Below are 18025 nucleotides of genomic sequence, written 5' to 3'. Positions count from 1 at the left end.
TTGTCCTCCCAGAACTCAGCAGGCGTCCACTGGCTCTGCCTGCCCTCTACTGGTCCAAAACTGGTACTGAAGGACTGCCACCTAGCGCCCACAATGAGGAACAGAAAACTGAGCCAGAGCTGAGGGTCTCCGAGTTGTTGCATTTTAATTTCTTTAAGGTCTGGGATGTTCAGGGCCTAGGGAGTTTGAGTTCAGGTTCCCGGCCCCAGAGGTCAACGAAAGAAAGACAACTTCTCTTTGAGCCAGGCCTCGGTGAGGTCATCAGTGGTGCGGATTTCAAACACCTGCACAGAGAGAGGGTTCAGTTTTAGAATCCACTCAGGAACTGAAACAGTACGGGCTCCAGTCCCTCCCTCCTTCAGACCCAGAAACCCAGCTCCCTCCTCCCTCAGACCAGGAGTCCTGACCCCCAGTGGGGGACCTCCAGGGGTGGAGTCGTGTCCCCCCCACCATCAGCCCTCGGATCCCAGACTCTCCTCCCTCACACTCAGGAGCGTCAGCCCCGGACCCAGACCTTCGTGAGCTCTGCCGTCTGCACCAGCCTGTTTTTGCTCCCTGCATACATCATCTGTTGTTCAGGCTTGCAGCCTGTGTGAAAAATAGAAGAGGGAAGCATAAATGGGGGCTGCCAAGGTGTTCTCTAAGGCCCTGGTAATGTCTTACCCTGGAAATGGAAATGGTATTTCCCACTCCAGTATTCTTGCCTGGGAAATCCCATGGACAGAGGAGCCTGGTGGGCTACAGTCCATGGGCTTGCAGAGTCCGACACGACTTGGTGACTGAACAATAACAGTGTTCTACAGGCCCCGAAGTTTTCTAAGATTCCCAGGAATTGTTCTGAGAGGTCCCTGGAGTCTTCAGGTTTGTTTGGGGGCTTGAAGTTATTCTAGGGTTTCTGGAGATGGTTGAGGGGCCAGACAGGGGTTGCCAGTAAAAGGAAGAGGTGAAGTGCTTACACACCTCAGAACTAATGAAGACGGGGGTTTGGTGCCCTCACCGCCACCCCATTGCCCTCTCAGCATTCACTCATCACACATACCACACTCTCACACACGCATCTATACACACGCACGCAGTCACACACACAAAATCGCCAGTCACCTGCACATACACACACTTACTCTCAGACACACGCACTTACACATCCCCACACAGAATCTAAGACCCCCTTCCCAGGAGGAGTAGAGCTGTGTCTCACCCACGGGGCTGGAGAAGATGAAACACAAGGGGTAGGACACTCGGCCATCTGCGTGCACGTACTTGTAGCTGTAAACCACGAACCTACAATGGTGAAAGGGAATTCACACTCAGGACTTGGCCTGGAGCTCAGGCCTGATGCTCATTACCTGAGACCACAGCCTAGAAATCTTGCCTGAGTTTGAGAACCTAGGGTTAACAACTGAGACCCAGGGTACTGGCTTCAAACACAATACATGATTTAAAAACTGATAATGGGGGGAAATAATAATAATAGGGGAATGCCTTGGTGGTCCAGTGGTTGGAAATCAGCCTGCCAACGCAGGGGTCATGGATTCGATCACTGATCCAGAAAGACCAGGGCCTCTTGCGTCAGAGCAGCCAAGCCTTCGCCCGCCCGACGGCTATTGAGCCCATGCTGCAACCTACTGAGATGCGCATGCCTAGAGTCTGGGCTCTGCAACAAGAAGAGCTACCATCAGGAGAAGCCCGCGCACTGCAGCTAGAGAGCAGCCCTCACTCACCGCAGCTAGCGAAAGGCTGTGCATAGCAACGGAGAACCAGTGCAGCCATAAATAAGTTTTTAATTAAAAAAATAATAATAGTAAAGGCTAAATAGAAATACCATCTGCTCCAGCAATTCCACTACTGGGTATTTATCAAAGAAAATGAAAACAATAATTCAAAAAGATATATGCACCCCCATATTTATTGCAGCATTATTTATAATAGCCAAGAAATGGAAAAAACCTAAGTGTCCATTGATGAATGAATGGATAAAAACGTGGTACACACACACACACATATGCACACAATGAAGTACTATTCAGCCATTAAAAAAGAATGAAATCTTGCCATTGCAACATGGATGGCTCTTGGAGGGCATTATGCTAAGTGAAATAAATCAGACAGAGAAAGACAAATGCCTTATGATCTCACTTATATGTGGAATTGAAAAAAATAAACAAACCATCAAGTTTATAAAGAGAGAAAACAGATGAGTGGTTGCCAAAGGTGGGAGTGGGTGAAATGGGTGAAGGGAGTCAAAAGGTACAAGCTTCCAGTTATTTTATTTTAAATAAGTCCTAGGGATGTGATATACAGCATGGTAAGTATAGTTAATAACGCTGTATTGTATATTTGAAAGTTGCTAAAGGAGTAGATATTAAAAGTCCTCATCATAAGAAAAAAAATGTTTTAGAAACTATGTATGGTGACAGATGTTAACCAGATTATCATGGTGAACATTCTGTCATACAGTATTTACAAATATCAAATCATTATGCTTTACACCTGAAATTAGTATATTATACGTCAAATATAACTCAATAAAGAAAAAACATTTTAAGAAAAAATGGTTTTGGAACTTCCCTGGAGGTGCAACTGTTAAGACTACAGAGGCAGGGGTTCGATCCCTAGTTAAGGAACTTAGATCCCGCATGCTGAGTGACGTGGCCAAAAAAATACAGTAAGCATTTATCTGATTATTCACAACAACTCTATGATGCAGGTACTATTACTATCCCCATACTACACACAGGAAAACCAAAGCCCAGAGAGTGACGCCATTTGTCCAAGGTTCTGTGGGTAGATTTGAACCCAGGAAGTTGGCTGGTAGAGTATAAGTGATCAACCACTATGTTTTACTGTCCAGCAGTCTAGAATCAGGGGCTGAGACCAGGGCCAGCTATATAATTTCCCAAACCCAGTGCAAGATGAAAATGCAGGGCCCCTTGTAATAAACACAGGAGAAAGCCTTTTTTCCCTTTCTTCTACAGTCTCTTTCCATCTTGGTCTTTTAAAATTTCCTGTTTCAAGTCATGTGCTGTCTTGGGCATGGGGACACTCACGGGGGGGAGTGAAAATGCTAACGGCACACCCTGGAATTTATCTTTCGGGAGTGAGTGCCGGCCCCCTGCCCCTGACACTCCCTGAGTCTGCAATTATGCCCCCTGCCTGGGGCAGAGGGCACCAGCTACCATTGGGCAATGTGGGAGTGGGGAGCTGAGAACCCATCTAGGGCTGGAGGTGTGAGCTGAAGGAGGCTCCAAGCCTCCAGCACAGGCTCCACTGTCCTGTCAGACTTCACACAAAACAGATTTAGAGAGAAAGCTGTAAAAAATTTCAAGATAGCAGGCATCAAGCCCTGCCTTCAAGTCTCCCTTCTGGGTACGGGGCCCTGTGTGATTGCACTTGTCAGATGCCCAGGGTGCTGACTGAGATCTAGAGCCTGGGATTGAGGCTTAAAGTCCTAGGACACCCAAAACTCACCCTGGTCGAGATGAAAAAATCTAAAGAGACCAGTTTTCATAGAAGTGTCAAAAAACTCCTCCACATACAAAAAGCACCAGGCTCCTCTGGCTTCACACAGGATTCTCCCCAATCATTAAAGGTCAAATAAATCCTGTCCTACTCAAAGTCTTCCCAAGCATTGAAAAATAAGGAAATTTTAACATTTTTTTTTTTAATAAAGCAAGTGCAATGTTGAGACCAAAACCTGACCAAGTATGTACTAACATCACGTATGACTATCAGCGTAAAATTCTGCAACAAAATTTTGGTATACAAACCAAAAGTCCTGTGATAGGAACTCAAAGACATAGTTTCAAAGTCCACGAATAAGACTGGACAAGTAGTCCCTCAGTCTGTATCCTTCCATGGCCTGACCTTCCCCTTCCTTGCCCCAAGATACCTGGGCTGTCTCTCAGGCAACTCCATTTTTAGTTCTTCTGGAGAAATATTCTGTGAGGGGTGGGGGGAGGTGAGAAAAATAAAAACACTGCCATTAAACGAACATGTACTCTGTGCCAAGGCACTCATCCAAGAAACACACATGGATTATTAGCCCATTGATCTCTCCCCAGACCCAAAGGGGTAGGTCCTGTTATTATCCCCATTTTACAGGTGAGCAAACTGAAGCCCAGAGGTGTTAAGACACTTGCTTTTTTCTAAACAAACTACAAGGATTAAATCACTGAATTCACAGACAGCTCTGGGAGGTAAGGACTGTTAGCACCATTTCACAGATAAGGAAACAAGAGACCTATCCAGGCAGAGTCTCTCGCCGCCGAGGGTCACAGCTAAGCTGGAACTTGACTTCCTGGTTTTTCTGGCTCCCAACACCAGGCTCCTAGCATCAGTCATAATCTTTTGGGTCTCCCAGTCCCACCCCCCCAGCCCCTCACCTGAAATTCTTCCTCCAGCACCACCATCTGCCGGTCCTTGTCCACCTTCACTGAGGAGGGAGGGCACGCATGGGTCAGACGCCCCCCCATCTCCCTATACTTCCCCCCCGACCCCCCATTCGTTCAGGAGGGAAGATGGCACTCACTGATTATGGCTGCATTGTCCGTCTCTTTTCGGAAGCGGAATTTCCTCAGCTTTTCCTTTAGCTCTGGGTCCACCTCACACACCACCAGGGAGTCGGACTGCCAGAGGAGCCCAGTTAAGAGCTGAGTCTCCTGGCCTCAGCCCTGTCCCTTTCCCCAAACCTCAGTTTCTCCATCTACTAATAACAAGGAGGGGCCCACAGCCCATAGATTGCCTTTGTGAGCACTGGGGAAAGGTACCCTCTCCTCTGGGTGGATGCCGCCCCTTGATGAGCAGAAGATGGACTGGCGCCCTCTCGGCAGGTGCCCTTGGGCAACGCCCAGGAAGGCTCGGGGATCTGCTCGCCTGGGGCTAAACCCGGAACCACCATCTCTCTTTCCCCAGCCTTGACCTCCCATCCATAGCCTGACCTTCACCCCAGCGTCCTCCCAGCCCCAGTCCCACTCCAGCCCCTAGCCCTTCCCATACAACCCTGGCCCCCGACCATGACTTCACTGTCCAGGGGCCTCTTCTTTCCTTGGTTCCGCTGTCTTCTAGGGGTGGGGACCACAGCTCCAGGGGGCGGGGTGTGGGGTAGGGGGAAAGTTTCATCCACCACCACATCCTGTTTATGCCCATTCTGACACAACTTTCACAGATGGCTCCTCCCCCTCCTTCCTTCCCCTCATCTGTTGCGCCCTCCCAGGCTCTGCAGTCACCCAGACTGGGGTTCAAGCGCTGCCTGACTGTGTGGCTCTAGCTGAGTAACTTCAACCCTCTGATTCAGAATTGTTATGAGAATAAAATAACTTCACATATCTCCCAGCATGGTGGACAACACCCAATACACCATAGGTAGTGATGAACTCTCTTCTTTTTTTTTTAATTCTTATTGGAGTATAGTTGATTTACCATGTTGCTGTAAAGGTAAACATTTACAATGTTGTTAGTTTCAGAGGTACAGCAAAGTGAATCAATCAACTATACATATTTTCTCTTTTTTAGATTATTTTCCCAAGTAGGTCATTACAGAATATCAGGTGGAATTCACCGTGCTATATAGTAGGTTATTATTAGTTATCTATTTTACATACAGCAGTATATACATGTCAATCCTGATCTCCCAATTTGTCACTCCCCCTCTTTCCTCCCTGGTAACCATAAGTTTTCTACATTTGTGACTCTTTTTCTGTTTTGTAAATAAGTTCATTTGTAACATTTTTTTATATTCCACATATAGTAATATCATATTTGCCTTTCTTTGTCTGACTTAATTTACTCAGTATAACAATCTCAGGGACAGTCCATCTGTGTCATTGCAAATGGCACTTTTCATTCTTCTTTATGGCTGCATAATATTCCACTGTATACATTGATACGTACCACATCTTTTTGGAGTGTACCACATTTTCTTTATCCTCTCCTCTGCTGATGCACATTTAGGTTGCTTCCACGTTTTGGCTATTGTAAACAATGCTGCGTGTACCTTTTCAAATTATTGTTTTCTCCAGTTATATGCCTAAGAGTTGAATTGCTAGATCATGTGGTTGTTCTATATTTAGTTTTTTAAGGAAACTCCATACTGTTTTCCATAGAGATTGTACCAATTTATATCCCATCAACAGTGCAGAAGGGTTCCCCTTTCTCCACACCCTCTCAAGCATTTTTTTGTTTGTAGACTTTTTTGATGATGGAATGATAAGCTCTTTAACTGTTCCTCCAGGAAGCCTTCCTGGATTCCACTACCCCCTAATCTGGAATATTTTAATTCCAGAGCTAAAAGGGGGAACTTAGAAATGTTTGCTGATCAAACTGCCACTTATTAGGTTGATGGGGAAATGGAGGAGAAAGAGGAGACTCACCAGCTTAAGTAATGGTGCATTTTTTTTTCCTGCAGTTATTCAACCTCATGGGCCTTATAATGGCACTACAACAATGATGTTTAATCCTATCAGACCAGTACCTCCTTTATTATGAAGAGCATTTTGTATTATCCTCCCTAGTTTCCATCCTGGAATGAAATTCCTAGATAAGGCAACCTATTTATACACATAAATTCTCCCTAAAATCAATATAATGTCCTAACTATCATATAAAGTAGACATAAAAGGGAAGTAATTTATGAGAACCCCCTCTGTATTTCTATGAAAAAATACACACAAACAATAGAGTATGTTCAGAGGACCTAGCTTCACAATGTCTGGCCTGCTGTGCTGAGTTCCCTCCGATAGCAGTAGGCAGATCCCACCCTCTCTAACCTCCTCAAGGGCATCACTGCAGCTACCCTCCTTCCCCCTGTATCACCAATATCCTTATCTGTACTGGATCTTTCCCCTTGGCCTACACATCATGGTATGTCTTAAAACTAAAAACCCTGGGATTTCTCTGGTGGTCCAGTGGTTGAGAATCAACTGCAAAATCCCTGCTTCCATTGCAGGGTACACAGGTTTCATCCCTGGTCAGGGAACTAGGATCCTGCATTCCACATGTTTCAGCCAAAAATAAATAAAATTTAAAACTGACCAATAAACTTTAACTCTCCTGCCTATCCATTTCCTTCCCTTTTCAGCAACACTTTTTGAAAGAATTGTCCACACTCGCTGCCTCCAATATCTCCTAATTTGCTCTTCAACTCTCTCCCAGCAGACTCACTCCTGTCTCTCTCCAATGACAAGGACCACCAACGACCACCGTCAGAGGGCCACCAAGGAGATTTGTGGCGCTGGACCCAACAGTCGATTCTTAATTTTCATCTGCCGTGGCCTGTCAGCTGCATCTGATAACATCCATTACTCCTGTGCCCAAAACACTTTCTTCACTTGGCTTCTGGAATGCCACCCCAGCCTGGATTTCCTCTGGCTCTTCTGGCTGCTCCTTCTCAGTTCCTTTCTTAAAATTTTATAGAAGCATAGTTGATTTACAATGTGTTAATTTCTACTGTATAGTAAGGTGATTCAGCTAAACATATATATACAATGTTTTTCATTTTTTTGGCTGCACCATGAGGCTTGTGGGATAAAAGTGCCCAGACTAGGAACTGAACCTGTGGCCTTGGCAGTGAAAGTGCAAAGTCCTAACCACTGAACCACCAAGAACTCCCTCATATTCTTTTCCATTATGGTTTATGACAGGAATTGAATGCAGTTCCCTGTACTATACAGAGGACCTTGTTGTTTATCCATTCTCCATGTAACAGTTTGCATCGGCTCATCCCAAACTCCCCATCCATCCCTTTCCCACCCCTCTCCTACTTGGCAACCACAAGTCTATTCTCTATGTCTGGGAGTCTATTTCTGTTTCATAGATAAGTTCATTTGTATCATGTTTTAGATTCTACATATAAGTGATATCTTTACAGTATTTGTCTTTCTGACTTACTTCACTTAGTATGACAATCTCTAGGTGCACCCATGTTGCTGCAAATGGCATTATTTTATAGCTGAGTAGTATTCCATTGTATATATGTACCACATCTTTATTCACTCCTCTGTTGATGGACACTTAGGTTGTTTCCCTGTCTTTGCTATTGTAAATAGTGCTGCAAGGAACATTGGAGTGTATGTATCTTCTTGAATTATAGTTTTCTCTGAATATATGCCCAGGAGTGGGGTTGCAGGATCACATATCAGCTTCCCTTTAAGAGTCATGTGTCCCAGGGCTCAGCCCTCAGTCTGCTTCTCTATTCTATCCTCCTTCCCATCTTCCTGAGAGCATCAGTCTCTTAGTATTCAAAAGGGGGTACCCTAATTATTTCCCCAGCTTGGGCCTCTCTAGGCTCTTATGTCCAACTGCCAGCATGACTCCATCTGGATGTGTTGGAGTCATCCTTGATCTATCTCTTTCCTCTGACAATGTACCTTAAAACCTGCCAGCTCTGAACTTCCAAATATTACCAGAACTGGCTCACTGCTCCTCTTCCACAGCCTATATTCTGCCCCTGCACGTTCAACTTCTGCCTAAACCCTCATAGTAGCTTCCTCACTGTCTTTCTGCTCCCACCCCCCTCCCCACACTCTATTCTTCACAGGACTGTCAAGAGAGACCCTAATAAAACCCAAACCAAGCCAGGAATTCCCTGGTGGTCCAGAGGTTAAGACTCCATGCTTCACCTGCAGGGGATATGGGTTCAATCCCTGGTCAGTGTGAACTTCACACATTGTGCAGTGAAGCCAAAAAAAACCAAAACCAAAAACCAAAACCAACTGATATACCTGTTCACTCAATACTCTCTCATGTCTCCCGTATTATCTGGGTAAAAGCAAAAGTCCTTATAGTGGCCTTAAAAGCTCTTAATTATCTGACACCATCCCTCCTCTGTTACCTCCTGGATCTTGTCTTTCAATACTCTCCTCTTTGCCTACCCCTCTCCAGCCACACTAGCCTCTTTCTGGTTCTGTGAGTGATCCTGACACCAGGCCTTTTCACGTGCTGGGTCCTTTTTCTTGAACCCTCCTTCCTTCATGGTTCACCCCTTCACTCTTTCGGATTTCTGTTCAAATGTCACCTGATCAAAGGCGCCTTTCCCTTATATAAAACAGTGCTGGTCCCACCTCTCCATCCCCTTGCTGCTGCTAAGTCGCTTCAGTCATGTCAGACTCTGTGCAACCCCATAGACGGAAGCCCACCAGGCTCTGCCATCCCTGGGATTCTCCAGGCAAGAACACTGGAGTGGGTTGCCATTTCCTTCTCCAATGCGTGAAAGTGAAGTCGCTCAGTCGTGTCCGACTCTTCATGACCCCATGGATTGCAGCCTACCAGGCTCCTCCATCCATGGGATTTTCCAGGCAAGAGTACTGGAGTGGGGTCCCATTGCCTTCTCCACTCCATACCCTTAGCTTGCTTTAATTTTCTCCATAGAACTTATCACCAAGTTACATTGAAATATACCAAATAAACATTGAAAGTATCATTTGTTTCTGTCCCCCAACTAGAACGTAAGCTTCATGCCTGCCTATTTGTTGTTGAATTTTTAGTACCTTGAGCAGTGCTTAGCACATATTAGATACTCAAGAAATATTACTGAATAAATAAATGAACCAATGTCCTTGGAGCCCAACCATTCTATAAGGCGTTGAAAGTTGTTGCTTAAATGGAGGTGGCAATGCTTGCGGTTAGTGATGTACCCCCGCCGTCTTTTAAAATGGCCTATCCTCACAGCGCCAGAGATGCCCGGTTTTCCTGGTTTACCTCCTCTCTCTGGCTGCTGCTTCTCAATCTTTGTTGAAAGTGTCGATTTCTTTGCTCAAACCTTATGTGTCTCCTCTTCTCAAGGTTCTATCTGGTGTTTGTTTCCATTCATCCTTCATACCCTCCCCAGGCTAGGTCACTAACTCCCACAGCTTCACTTACTATCTTTGATCATCCTCAGATATAGGCTTCTGGTCCCAATATCTCTCTTAAGCCCTAGACCCAGGGGTTGTGGAGCCTCCTAAATCCTGATGCTGGGTAGCCAACATTGGACTCAGCAACTTCCTAACCTGCTTCACTTCTGGGTCTCCTCAGGGAAACCCCCAACCCCTCCCCTTCAACCTTTCAGCCAGAGGACCTTGTCTTGAATTTCTCCCTCCCTCACCATCTGTGGCCTCGGAGTCCCAGAGCAGGTTCTCCGAAGCTCCTGGGCATTGGTCCCTGGCACCTACTCCTCCTCCTCGTCTTCCCTCCTCCCCTGATGCAAATGCCCCTCTCCCACCCCAGCTGGCTCCCCGAACACCCAGCTCCAGTTCTAATCCCTCCAATCCATCCTCCATATAGAAGCCACGGACAGCTTTCCGACCTCCCTCTCCCCGCAACCCCCCGACTCTCCTTAGGGCGAAGACCTTCCATGGCTCCTCAGTACCCTCGGGACAAGTTCAAGCTCTTTCAAGTGGCCAAATTTCTGGCCATGGCTTATTTCCCACCACTCCCTGCCTTAAACTCTATATTCCTCTCCGACTCCCTTTCTTTGGGTTCCTCTAACAACCACGCCTCTGTCACCTGGGAGCCTTCAGTGAGTGCCCCCGCTATGCTTCGTTCACGCTGCTCCAGGGCAGTGTATGAAATGAATAGGTTACTACTGGCAGAGCAAAGACTCCCATTTATTGACCGCCTGCTTTGTGCCCAGCGCTTTGTATGCATAAGAGAAGCAATAGACTCAGAAAGGGTTGCGATGGAGAAACTGAGACTCCAGCTGCCCTAGCACCTAACCGCAACCTGGATGATCAGGGCGTGGCGGGGCCCAGGCCTGGAGCCCGGCTTGCTGGCCAGGCGGACCACCCGGCCTTGAACGCCAGAATCAGGAATTGTGACTTAGTTGCAAAGCTGAGGTAGACAAGCGCGAGACTGCCCCCTGCGGGCCGGGAGGCCCAATCCCGGGCGCAGCCGGGCCCGTTGCCTATGGCAACGCCGCGCGCGCCCCGCCTCTTCCCCCCCAACCCCGCAAGGCTGACCGCCCGTCAGCTGAGCAGCCGACCAATCCGACGGGGTGGGGGGTGGGCCTCATGGGCCTTGTTCAACCCCCGCGGCCCCCCTCTCCGCCGGGACCCCGCCTTTCTCCGCGCACACCTCCCGCCCTTCGGGCTGCCCTCGTCGCCCGTTGGCGAGCGCGCGGTTCGTCACCGCGGCGTCAACTAATGCTGGCGCGCGGCGGTCCCGTCGGGGAGGGGCCAGGGGCGGTGACGCACGGCGCGGTGACGCAGCGCGACGGCGGCGGTGGCGGCGGCGGTGGTCGGTGCGGGAGGAGGGAGGGGAGCTCGCGGGCCGGAGAGGGGGCGACGGCTGTGGCGGTGGCCTGAGGAGGCCCGGGCGGCGGCGGCGGCCGAGGCGGTGAGTGGCGAGCAGAGCCGGGCGGACGCGGGGCGGCGGCGGGTCGGGGCGCTAGGGGCTCACCTCAGGGCGCCCCAGGCCGCGCGGGCGGCCCCGCCCCCTCAGGGACCCCGGGCGGCGGCGGGCGCCGAGCGCGGGCCTCAGGGGTCCCGACCCTCGAGAGAATCGCTCACACCCGTACCCGGAGTCGCCCTCACAGGCCGCTTCTCGAGCCCCTCCCCGAATTCCTCGCCCCTCGGGGTGGCCTGGGAGCCCGGCCAGCTGCCCATCTCGTGACCCCCCCCCAGGTCTACCTCAGACAGCTCCCTAGAGGGCACGCCCACAGACACCCCCCCCCCCCCGAATCCACTCGAAGCCCTCCGTCCCCTCCCGCCGTGCGCAAGGCTTCCGAGAGACCACCCCTGATATTTCCACGTCTGCACCAGACCCTGTCCTACGCCTCAAAAATCTTCCTCAGAGAACCCTGCTCTGGCCCCAGATCCCCCATCCTCCTCCTCAGTCTAGAAATATTCCCCCGGGGCCACTCCTCGTATTCCAACAGTATGTGTCAGATATCTTCTCCAGGAGCCTCCCTCATAAGCCCTAAAAATCTTCAGATCAGAGACTCCCCGAAATCCCCTCCAGACCCCGTGCATTCCGTAAATCTCCCCCGGCGACCTACTTCGCACATCCCAACAATATCGCCCAGACTTCCTTCTCACACATCCCAAGAATTTTCCCTCCCACCTACCCCCATACCAGCAATCGCCTTGGAGATTTTCCATTCATGGCCCCAAAATCGCAGAGCCCCTTCCCCTGGAATGCTCCAGAATGCCCCTGATGTACCCTGGAAAATCTTCCGAAGAGACCCTGTGAAATGGCCTCGTATCCTCAAAACTCACCTGGAGCCCCACCCCTCCCCCAATTCATCTCCCATATACACTCCCTCTTCATATACACATCCCAAAAGTCATCTCTTTGGACCCTTCCACAGATCCCAAAAATCTCTCCCAAAGATCTCTTCATGTTCCTCAAATCTCCCCACCCCGAAATGCTCTATAGAGCACCCTCACATACCCCAAAAATCTTCCCCTGAGACCCTCCTCACTTATGCCAAAAATCTCCAGAGATTCCCTGAATCTACAGAGAACTCTTTTTCCACATTCCACGAGCCTCTTCCAAAACCATTTTTATGTATCCCAAATCTTTCCCAGTAACCCACACAAAATGTTACAAAAATTGCTTCCTCAGAATTCCAAAAGGTTTCCCATAGTTTCTCTGATATTTTCTTCAATCCCTGTTAGAATCCTCCTTTTAAGGTCCCTCTTTATAGACCCGCTTTCTGATGAACTTTCCTTCTCGCAATCCTTGTAAACCCTAAGACCCTTTCTTCTCAACCCCTCTGAGATGCAGTTTTTCAAGACCTCCTTATACCTTCTCAGAGACCCCAGCAGCCCCCTCGAGCCCTCTGAGATATACCCTTGAAATCTCTCCTAGAGACCCTTCCAGTAACCCTTGAATCATCGCTTACAGACCTCCTGCCTTACTGAGAGTGGAGAAGGAAATGGCAGCCCACTCCAGTATTCTTGTCTGGAGAATTCCATGGACAGAGGAGCCTGGGGCGCTACAGTCCATGGAATCGCAAAGAGTCGGCCACGACTAAGTGACTTAACACTACCACTACTACTACTTACTAAGAGACTTTTCCTGGATAATTCCCTCTCTGAACTCACCCTCACAGCTTCCCTCCAGTCCTCTAGAACCCTCTGTGGAAGACACCCAACACCATGCAGTCTTCCCTAAAAATAACTCTGAGCTCATTTTCTTAGAAAGTCCCAGAATTCTTTCTGAAAAACCCTTTACTATGACATTCCCACATTCCCTCTCAGAAGAACCACCTTCCCCATATACCTTATTGAAGGCTTTACTCAGAGATTTCTCATCTGAGCTCTTTGAGAATTGTTCCTAAAAAGACCTCTGTCATCCTGCTGTAGTAAACCTAAGATCTCTCATAGAAGACCACACATCCACAGACTCCTTTTAGAGAATTTTCTCCAAAATGCTATGCATCAACAACCCCACCACTTTGTGAGACTTCCTCAGAACGCACTCTCAGATTCCCCCTCTGACAGCTCCAAGAAACCTTATTCAAGGCCTTATTACATATCCTTTTTAGAACCTCCATTTATACACTTTCATCTCCATTCTCTTTCTGTGAAATCAACTTAGAGATCCTTCTCAGATCTGAGCTTCTTTCCCCCATTATCCCACCATAGGCCCCTAGCATCCTACAGACCTCCCCTGTCAGGAGCCTCTGTGTCCCTTTTTATTAAAAGATCCTTAAGAGATACCCTTACCCCTTGAAGTTCCAGCCTTCAGAGCTCTTTCTCTCAGGATATTTTCCTTTGGTTCTATCTTCATAGATCCCTCCTCCCTTCAGATCGTCCCTTCAGAGATACAGATCCTTCCTTAGACTTTTCTTGAGGACTCCCTCAATTTTCCTCTCAGAAGTTTTCTCCTTGCTTTTCCACATTGAGAACTTCCTCACAAAAGACTCTCTCCCCCTATAGTTGCTGCTGCTGCTGCTGCTAAGTCACTTCAGTCGTGTCCGACTCTGTGTGACCCCATAGACGGAAGCCCACCAGGCTCCCCCGTCCCTGGGATTCTCCAGGCAAGAACACTGGAGTGGGTTGCCATTTCCTTCTCCAATGTGTGAAAGTGAAAAGTGAAAGTGAAGTCGCTCAGTCATGTCCGACCCTTAGCGACCCCACGGACTGCAGCCTACCAGGCTCCTCCATCCATGGGATTTTCTAGGCAAGAGTACTGGAGTGGCTTGCCATAGTAGTCGTTCTCAAAGTATTGTCCCTGGACCAGCAGCACAAGCATCACCTGATAACTTGTTAGAAATGCAAATTCTTGGGTCCCAACCCAGACCTATTGAATCAGAAAACCTGGCAGTAGCTTTCTGTTTTTAGGAACCTTTCTGGTGATTCTGATGCAGGCTCAAGTTTGAGAACCACTGTCCTCTAAGAGGATTTCCCTTTCCCCACATAAAGGCCCCTTGAAAGATGCCTGAGGGTATGCCCCTATGCCCTTCTGCTCACCCCCATTTTCCTGAGAGCCCCCTTTGTGAAGTCCCCACCTTCCAGAAGATTCCTTACCTTCCTTGAAAGGTTTCTGGCTTGTCCACAAGGTTACACCACCCTCTGAGCAATTACTTGGATTCTGCCTTTGAATGATTCCCTTTCAGATCTTCCTCAGCATTTTCTCCTTCTGGCTTCCCCTCTACTGCTCCATACCATCCCATATCCTTCAGTGCTTCTGCTTCAAGTTGCTCCCTCCTTGAACACACATGTTCATCTCTTCTTACCTATTCCTCATCTGTCCTTCTCCACATAAACACCCTTCCCTTAAGGCACCTTCGAGTCTTCATTCTCTTACTACCCAGAGCCTTCCATTGTACTTCATAGAGCGCCACTCATCTTCTCCCTTGTACTTTTTCATGTACTTGTCCACTCACGCTGACCAGACTGGGAGTTTGGAAAGTACTGGGATGTAACTTGTTCTTCTCTGAATTCCACAAAGTGGGCTCTTCCCTCTGTAAGTTGTAGGGAATCACTGGCTAACCGGCAGCTAAGTTCGAGACGAATAGATCACAAGGGTAACACTGGGGCATGCCTTCAGGGAGCTCACAGCCCAGCATAGAGGTTGGTCAGGTACATGGGACAGAATGTGAGGTAAAAATTATATACTGTGGGAATTTGGCAGTGAGAGAAGGAACCCTCTATCTGGAAAGACTTCATAGAAGAGGTGGTAAGACTGGGTGCTGTTCCACAAGAGTTGGGACAAGGATGATTGGCCTTCCAGGCAGAGGAAGCAGCTTATGCAGTTGGTCAAAAGCAAGAAAGACTCTTCACCTCTAACCCATGGCATCTCTTCTCTCCACCTGAAGGACACAGATGGAAGAAGACAGATCTCCTCCATCTGCACTGTGCTTGCCAGGTGCACTTAGTGACCCAAAGAGTAATAATGTTAATGACCACTGTTTATTGAGTAATTATTATCCACCAGTCACTGTTTAAGTGCTTCACGTGTATTGTCTCATCTCATATTCACAGGAACTCTATGAGGTAGGTAAACTATGATTATCCTCATTTTACACAGGATGAAATTGAGGACAAATGGCTCAAATAGATTTCTGGCTCTGTCCATCCCAGGATGATAGTGTCTGAAGTCAGAGTTGGATTTTCTTTTCAGGTAGACAGGATTTGCATCCCACTCACTGCTTACCCGTTTTGTGACCTACAACAAATTACTGAATTTCTCTAGTCCTTAGTTTCCAGAGTTAAAAAAATGAAGGTAATAACGATCCCTTACTTCATAGAATTGTTATAAGGGCTCAAATAGTTAATATGTATATAGTACTTAGAACAAGGGCTTCCCTGGTGGCTCAGATGGTAAAGAATCTGTCCACAGTGCAGGAGACCAGGGTTGATCCCTGGGTTGGGAAGATCTCCTGGAGGAGGAAATGGCAGCCCACTCCAGTATTCTTACCTGGAGAATTTCACGGACAGAGGAGCTTGGCAGCCTACAGTCCATGGTATCACAAAGAGTCAGACACAACTGAGTGACTCACACACAAACACACACTTAGAACAATGCCCTGTATATGAAAGTGCTCAGTTTCAGCAAAAAAAAAAAGTTAGCATCAGCCAAGACTCTAAAAATGTAAGTGGCATTACCTTAGCTCAAGTTGGCTTAATAAAAAAAAAAAAAGAATTGCCTCATGTTACTGAAAAGTCCAGAACTAGGATGGTTCCTAGATAGACCTAGCTGCATCCAGAAGTTCAGTCTTCCTAGTAATCGTCCCATTTCTCCACTGACTTAACTTCATCCTCAGCTGGTTTCTGCTTTGTGACAACAAAATGGCCCTTAGCAACCCCAGACTTGAACTCTACGTCCTTAGCAGCCTCAGTGGAAAGAGAACTCTTTACTGAGAGCCCCAGTTTGAAAACAGTTTCTTCTCTGAGCTAGGTGTGAGATGGTGACAGAAGATCCTCAGAGACATGTTTAGGTGAGCAGTGCTCTTAGAGATTCTCTTGCTTGCTGAACCAGATAGAACTGTGATTCCATCCTTTGACCTTTGAATGTTGATGGTAGTCCCCTCCTCACTGATCCCCAGCCACAGTCATTTCTTCTCTATGATTGTTTGGATCCAGAGATTGTTTTTTGCTAGTCTGACCCCACCAGACTTCACTGAGATCTCACTGGGAGAAGCAGAGCTTCCCTGGTAGCTCAGCTGATAAAGAGTCCACCTGCAATGCGGGAGGACACGGCTGAAGCGACTTAGCAGCAGCAGCAGCAATGCAGGAGACCTAGGTTTGATCCCTGGGTTGGGAAGATCCCCTGGAGAAGGGAGTGGCCTCCCACTCCAGTATTCTGGCCTGGAGAATTCCATGGACTGTATAGTCCATGGGGTCGCAAAGAGTCAGACATGATTGAGCGATTTTCACTTGGGAGAAACAGGAATGAGATGACTGACTTGGTTTGGTTATAGTCTTGGGGTAGTTGAATCCAGGAATACTGGTGTTCAGTTCCCTACCTCAACTTTGGGTTTCCAGTACTCAGAGCTTTAGAAGAGGGTTAAATAGGTTACTGTGAATAAATTTTGTTTTGTTTGTTTTAGGGTAAATTTGTTGAATAGAGTCTGCTTGAGGGCAACAGAACAACATTATTATATAGAGTAGGCACATCTCAAATGTCTCCAGCAATCAAACAGTTTATGAAGGCACTTTTTAAGTACTGGAGATACAGCAGTGAATGAAACAGTCAAGATCTTCGAGCTCTTGGATCTTACATTCTGATGGAGGGAATATATGAACAAGTCAGATAGTGATACGTGCTATGAAGAAATTAAAACAGATTGAACGGGGTAGGGGATTGTCCATTGTACACAGGGTGGTCAGAATTGGCCTTTTTGAGGAAGTGACAGTTGAGCCTGATAACCTGAAAGATGAGAAGGCACCAGTTGTGGGAGGATCTGAGATTTGGGCATTCTAATCTAACCGTTGTTACATGTGAAGAAAAGACTGCTGCAAGGTGGGGAAATTTTTCACAGATTTTATTAACAGTCTGTTATGTTCCAGGCGGGAGACCCGGGTTCGATCCCTGGGTCGGGAAGATCCCCTGGAGAAGGAAACGGTAACCCACTCCAGTATTCTTGCCTGGAGAATCCCATGGACGGAGAAGCCTGGTAGGCTACAGTCCACGGGGTCGCAAAGAGTCGGACACGACTGAGTGACGGAACGAACGAATGTTCCAGGCACTGTGCTAGAAATTGAATATATACCAGTAAATAATACAGCCACAGTCTTCCTTTCCCTCATGGATCTTCCAGTCTAGGTGTTTCCAAAAGAGCTATAGCCTTAGAAGAAACACTTTTTGACAATGATATCAGACCAAAGACTCCTTCCTACTGGGGAGATGAAGAAGATTGGGGCACACATGAACCCAGATCTGATTGATGAAAAGGAACCAGCCATATGATGACCTGGGGAAGGACATTTCAGGTAGCGGAATCAGCCAGCACAAAACCCCTGAGATGTGTAAGGAGATGTTTCTGAAGCATAAGTGAGGCAGAAGGGGCAGGGGCTTGGAGTGGTTCACAGAGGCCAGTTTATCTGGGGTCTTGTGGGCCATGGTAAGGAATTTACATTTTCACTTACAAGCATTTGGAAGC

At 47.7% G+C, this 18025-nt stretch overlaps 2 protein-coding genes across 4 annotated transcripts in view; one reads left to right on the top strand and one right to left on the bottom strand.

Moving 5' to 3' along the window:
- Positions 1-120: 120 nt before the first annotated feature.
- GMFG (glia maturation factor gamma) lies at positions 121-5126 on the bottom strand. 2 transcript variants are annotated; one of them, XM_055412188.2, is made up of 7 exons: positions 5023-5126; positions 4529-4625; positions 4383-4432; positions 3890-3939; positions 1199-1281; positions 515-588; positions 121-284 (listed from the first exon to the last, which is right to left on the bottom strand). In XM_055412188.2, the coding sequence occupies exons 1-7, from the start codon at positions 5116-5118 to the stop codon at positions 213-215; spliced, it is 522 nt and encodes a 173-aa protein (XP_055268163.2). In that variant the 5' UTR covers positions 5119-5126; the 3' UTR covers positions 121-212. The 2 variants fall into 2 exon arrangements, with proteins under 2 accessions (XP_055268163.2, XP_055268162.1); XM_055412187.2 differs by having other exon boundaries at positions 5012-5071.
- Positions 5127-11181: 6055 nt separating this feature from the next.
- The window catches only part of SAMD4B (sterile alpha motif domain containing 4B), a 36705-nt gene continuing 29861 nt past the window's right edge, over positions 11182-18025 (top strand). Inside the window, exon 1 of one of the 2 annotated variants that reach the window (XM_055412181.2) lies at positions 11182-11307. The gene's annotated coding sequence lies outside the window, so the exon portion shown is untranslated. The remainder of the gene's footprint in view (positions 11308-18025) is intronic. The other variant, XM_055412182.2, reaches the window with a different exon arrangement.

The sequence above is a fragment of the Moschus berezovskii genome, chromosome 22, assembly GCF_049115385.1.
Source record: "Moschus berezovskii isolate FMDL1 chromosome 22, NW_MosBer_1.0, whole genome shotgun sequence".
Taxonomy (NCBI): Eukaryota; Metazoa; Chordata; class Mammalia; order Artiodactyla; family Moschidae; genus Moschus; species Moschus berezovskii.
The sequence above is the reverse complement of the archived record's forward strand: the minus strand, read 5'-3'. Positions and strand labels throughout refer to the sequence as shown.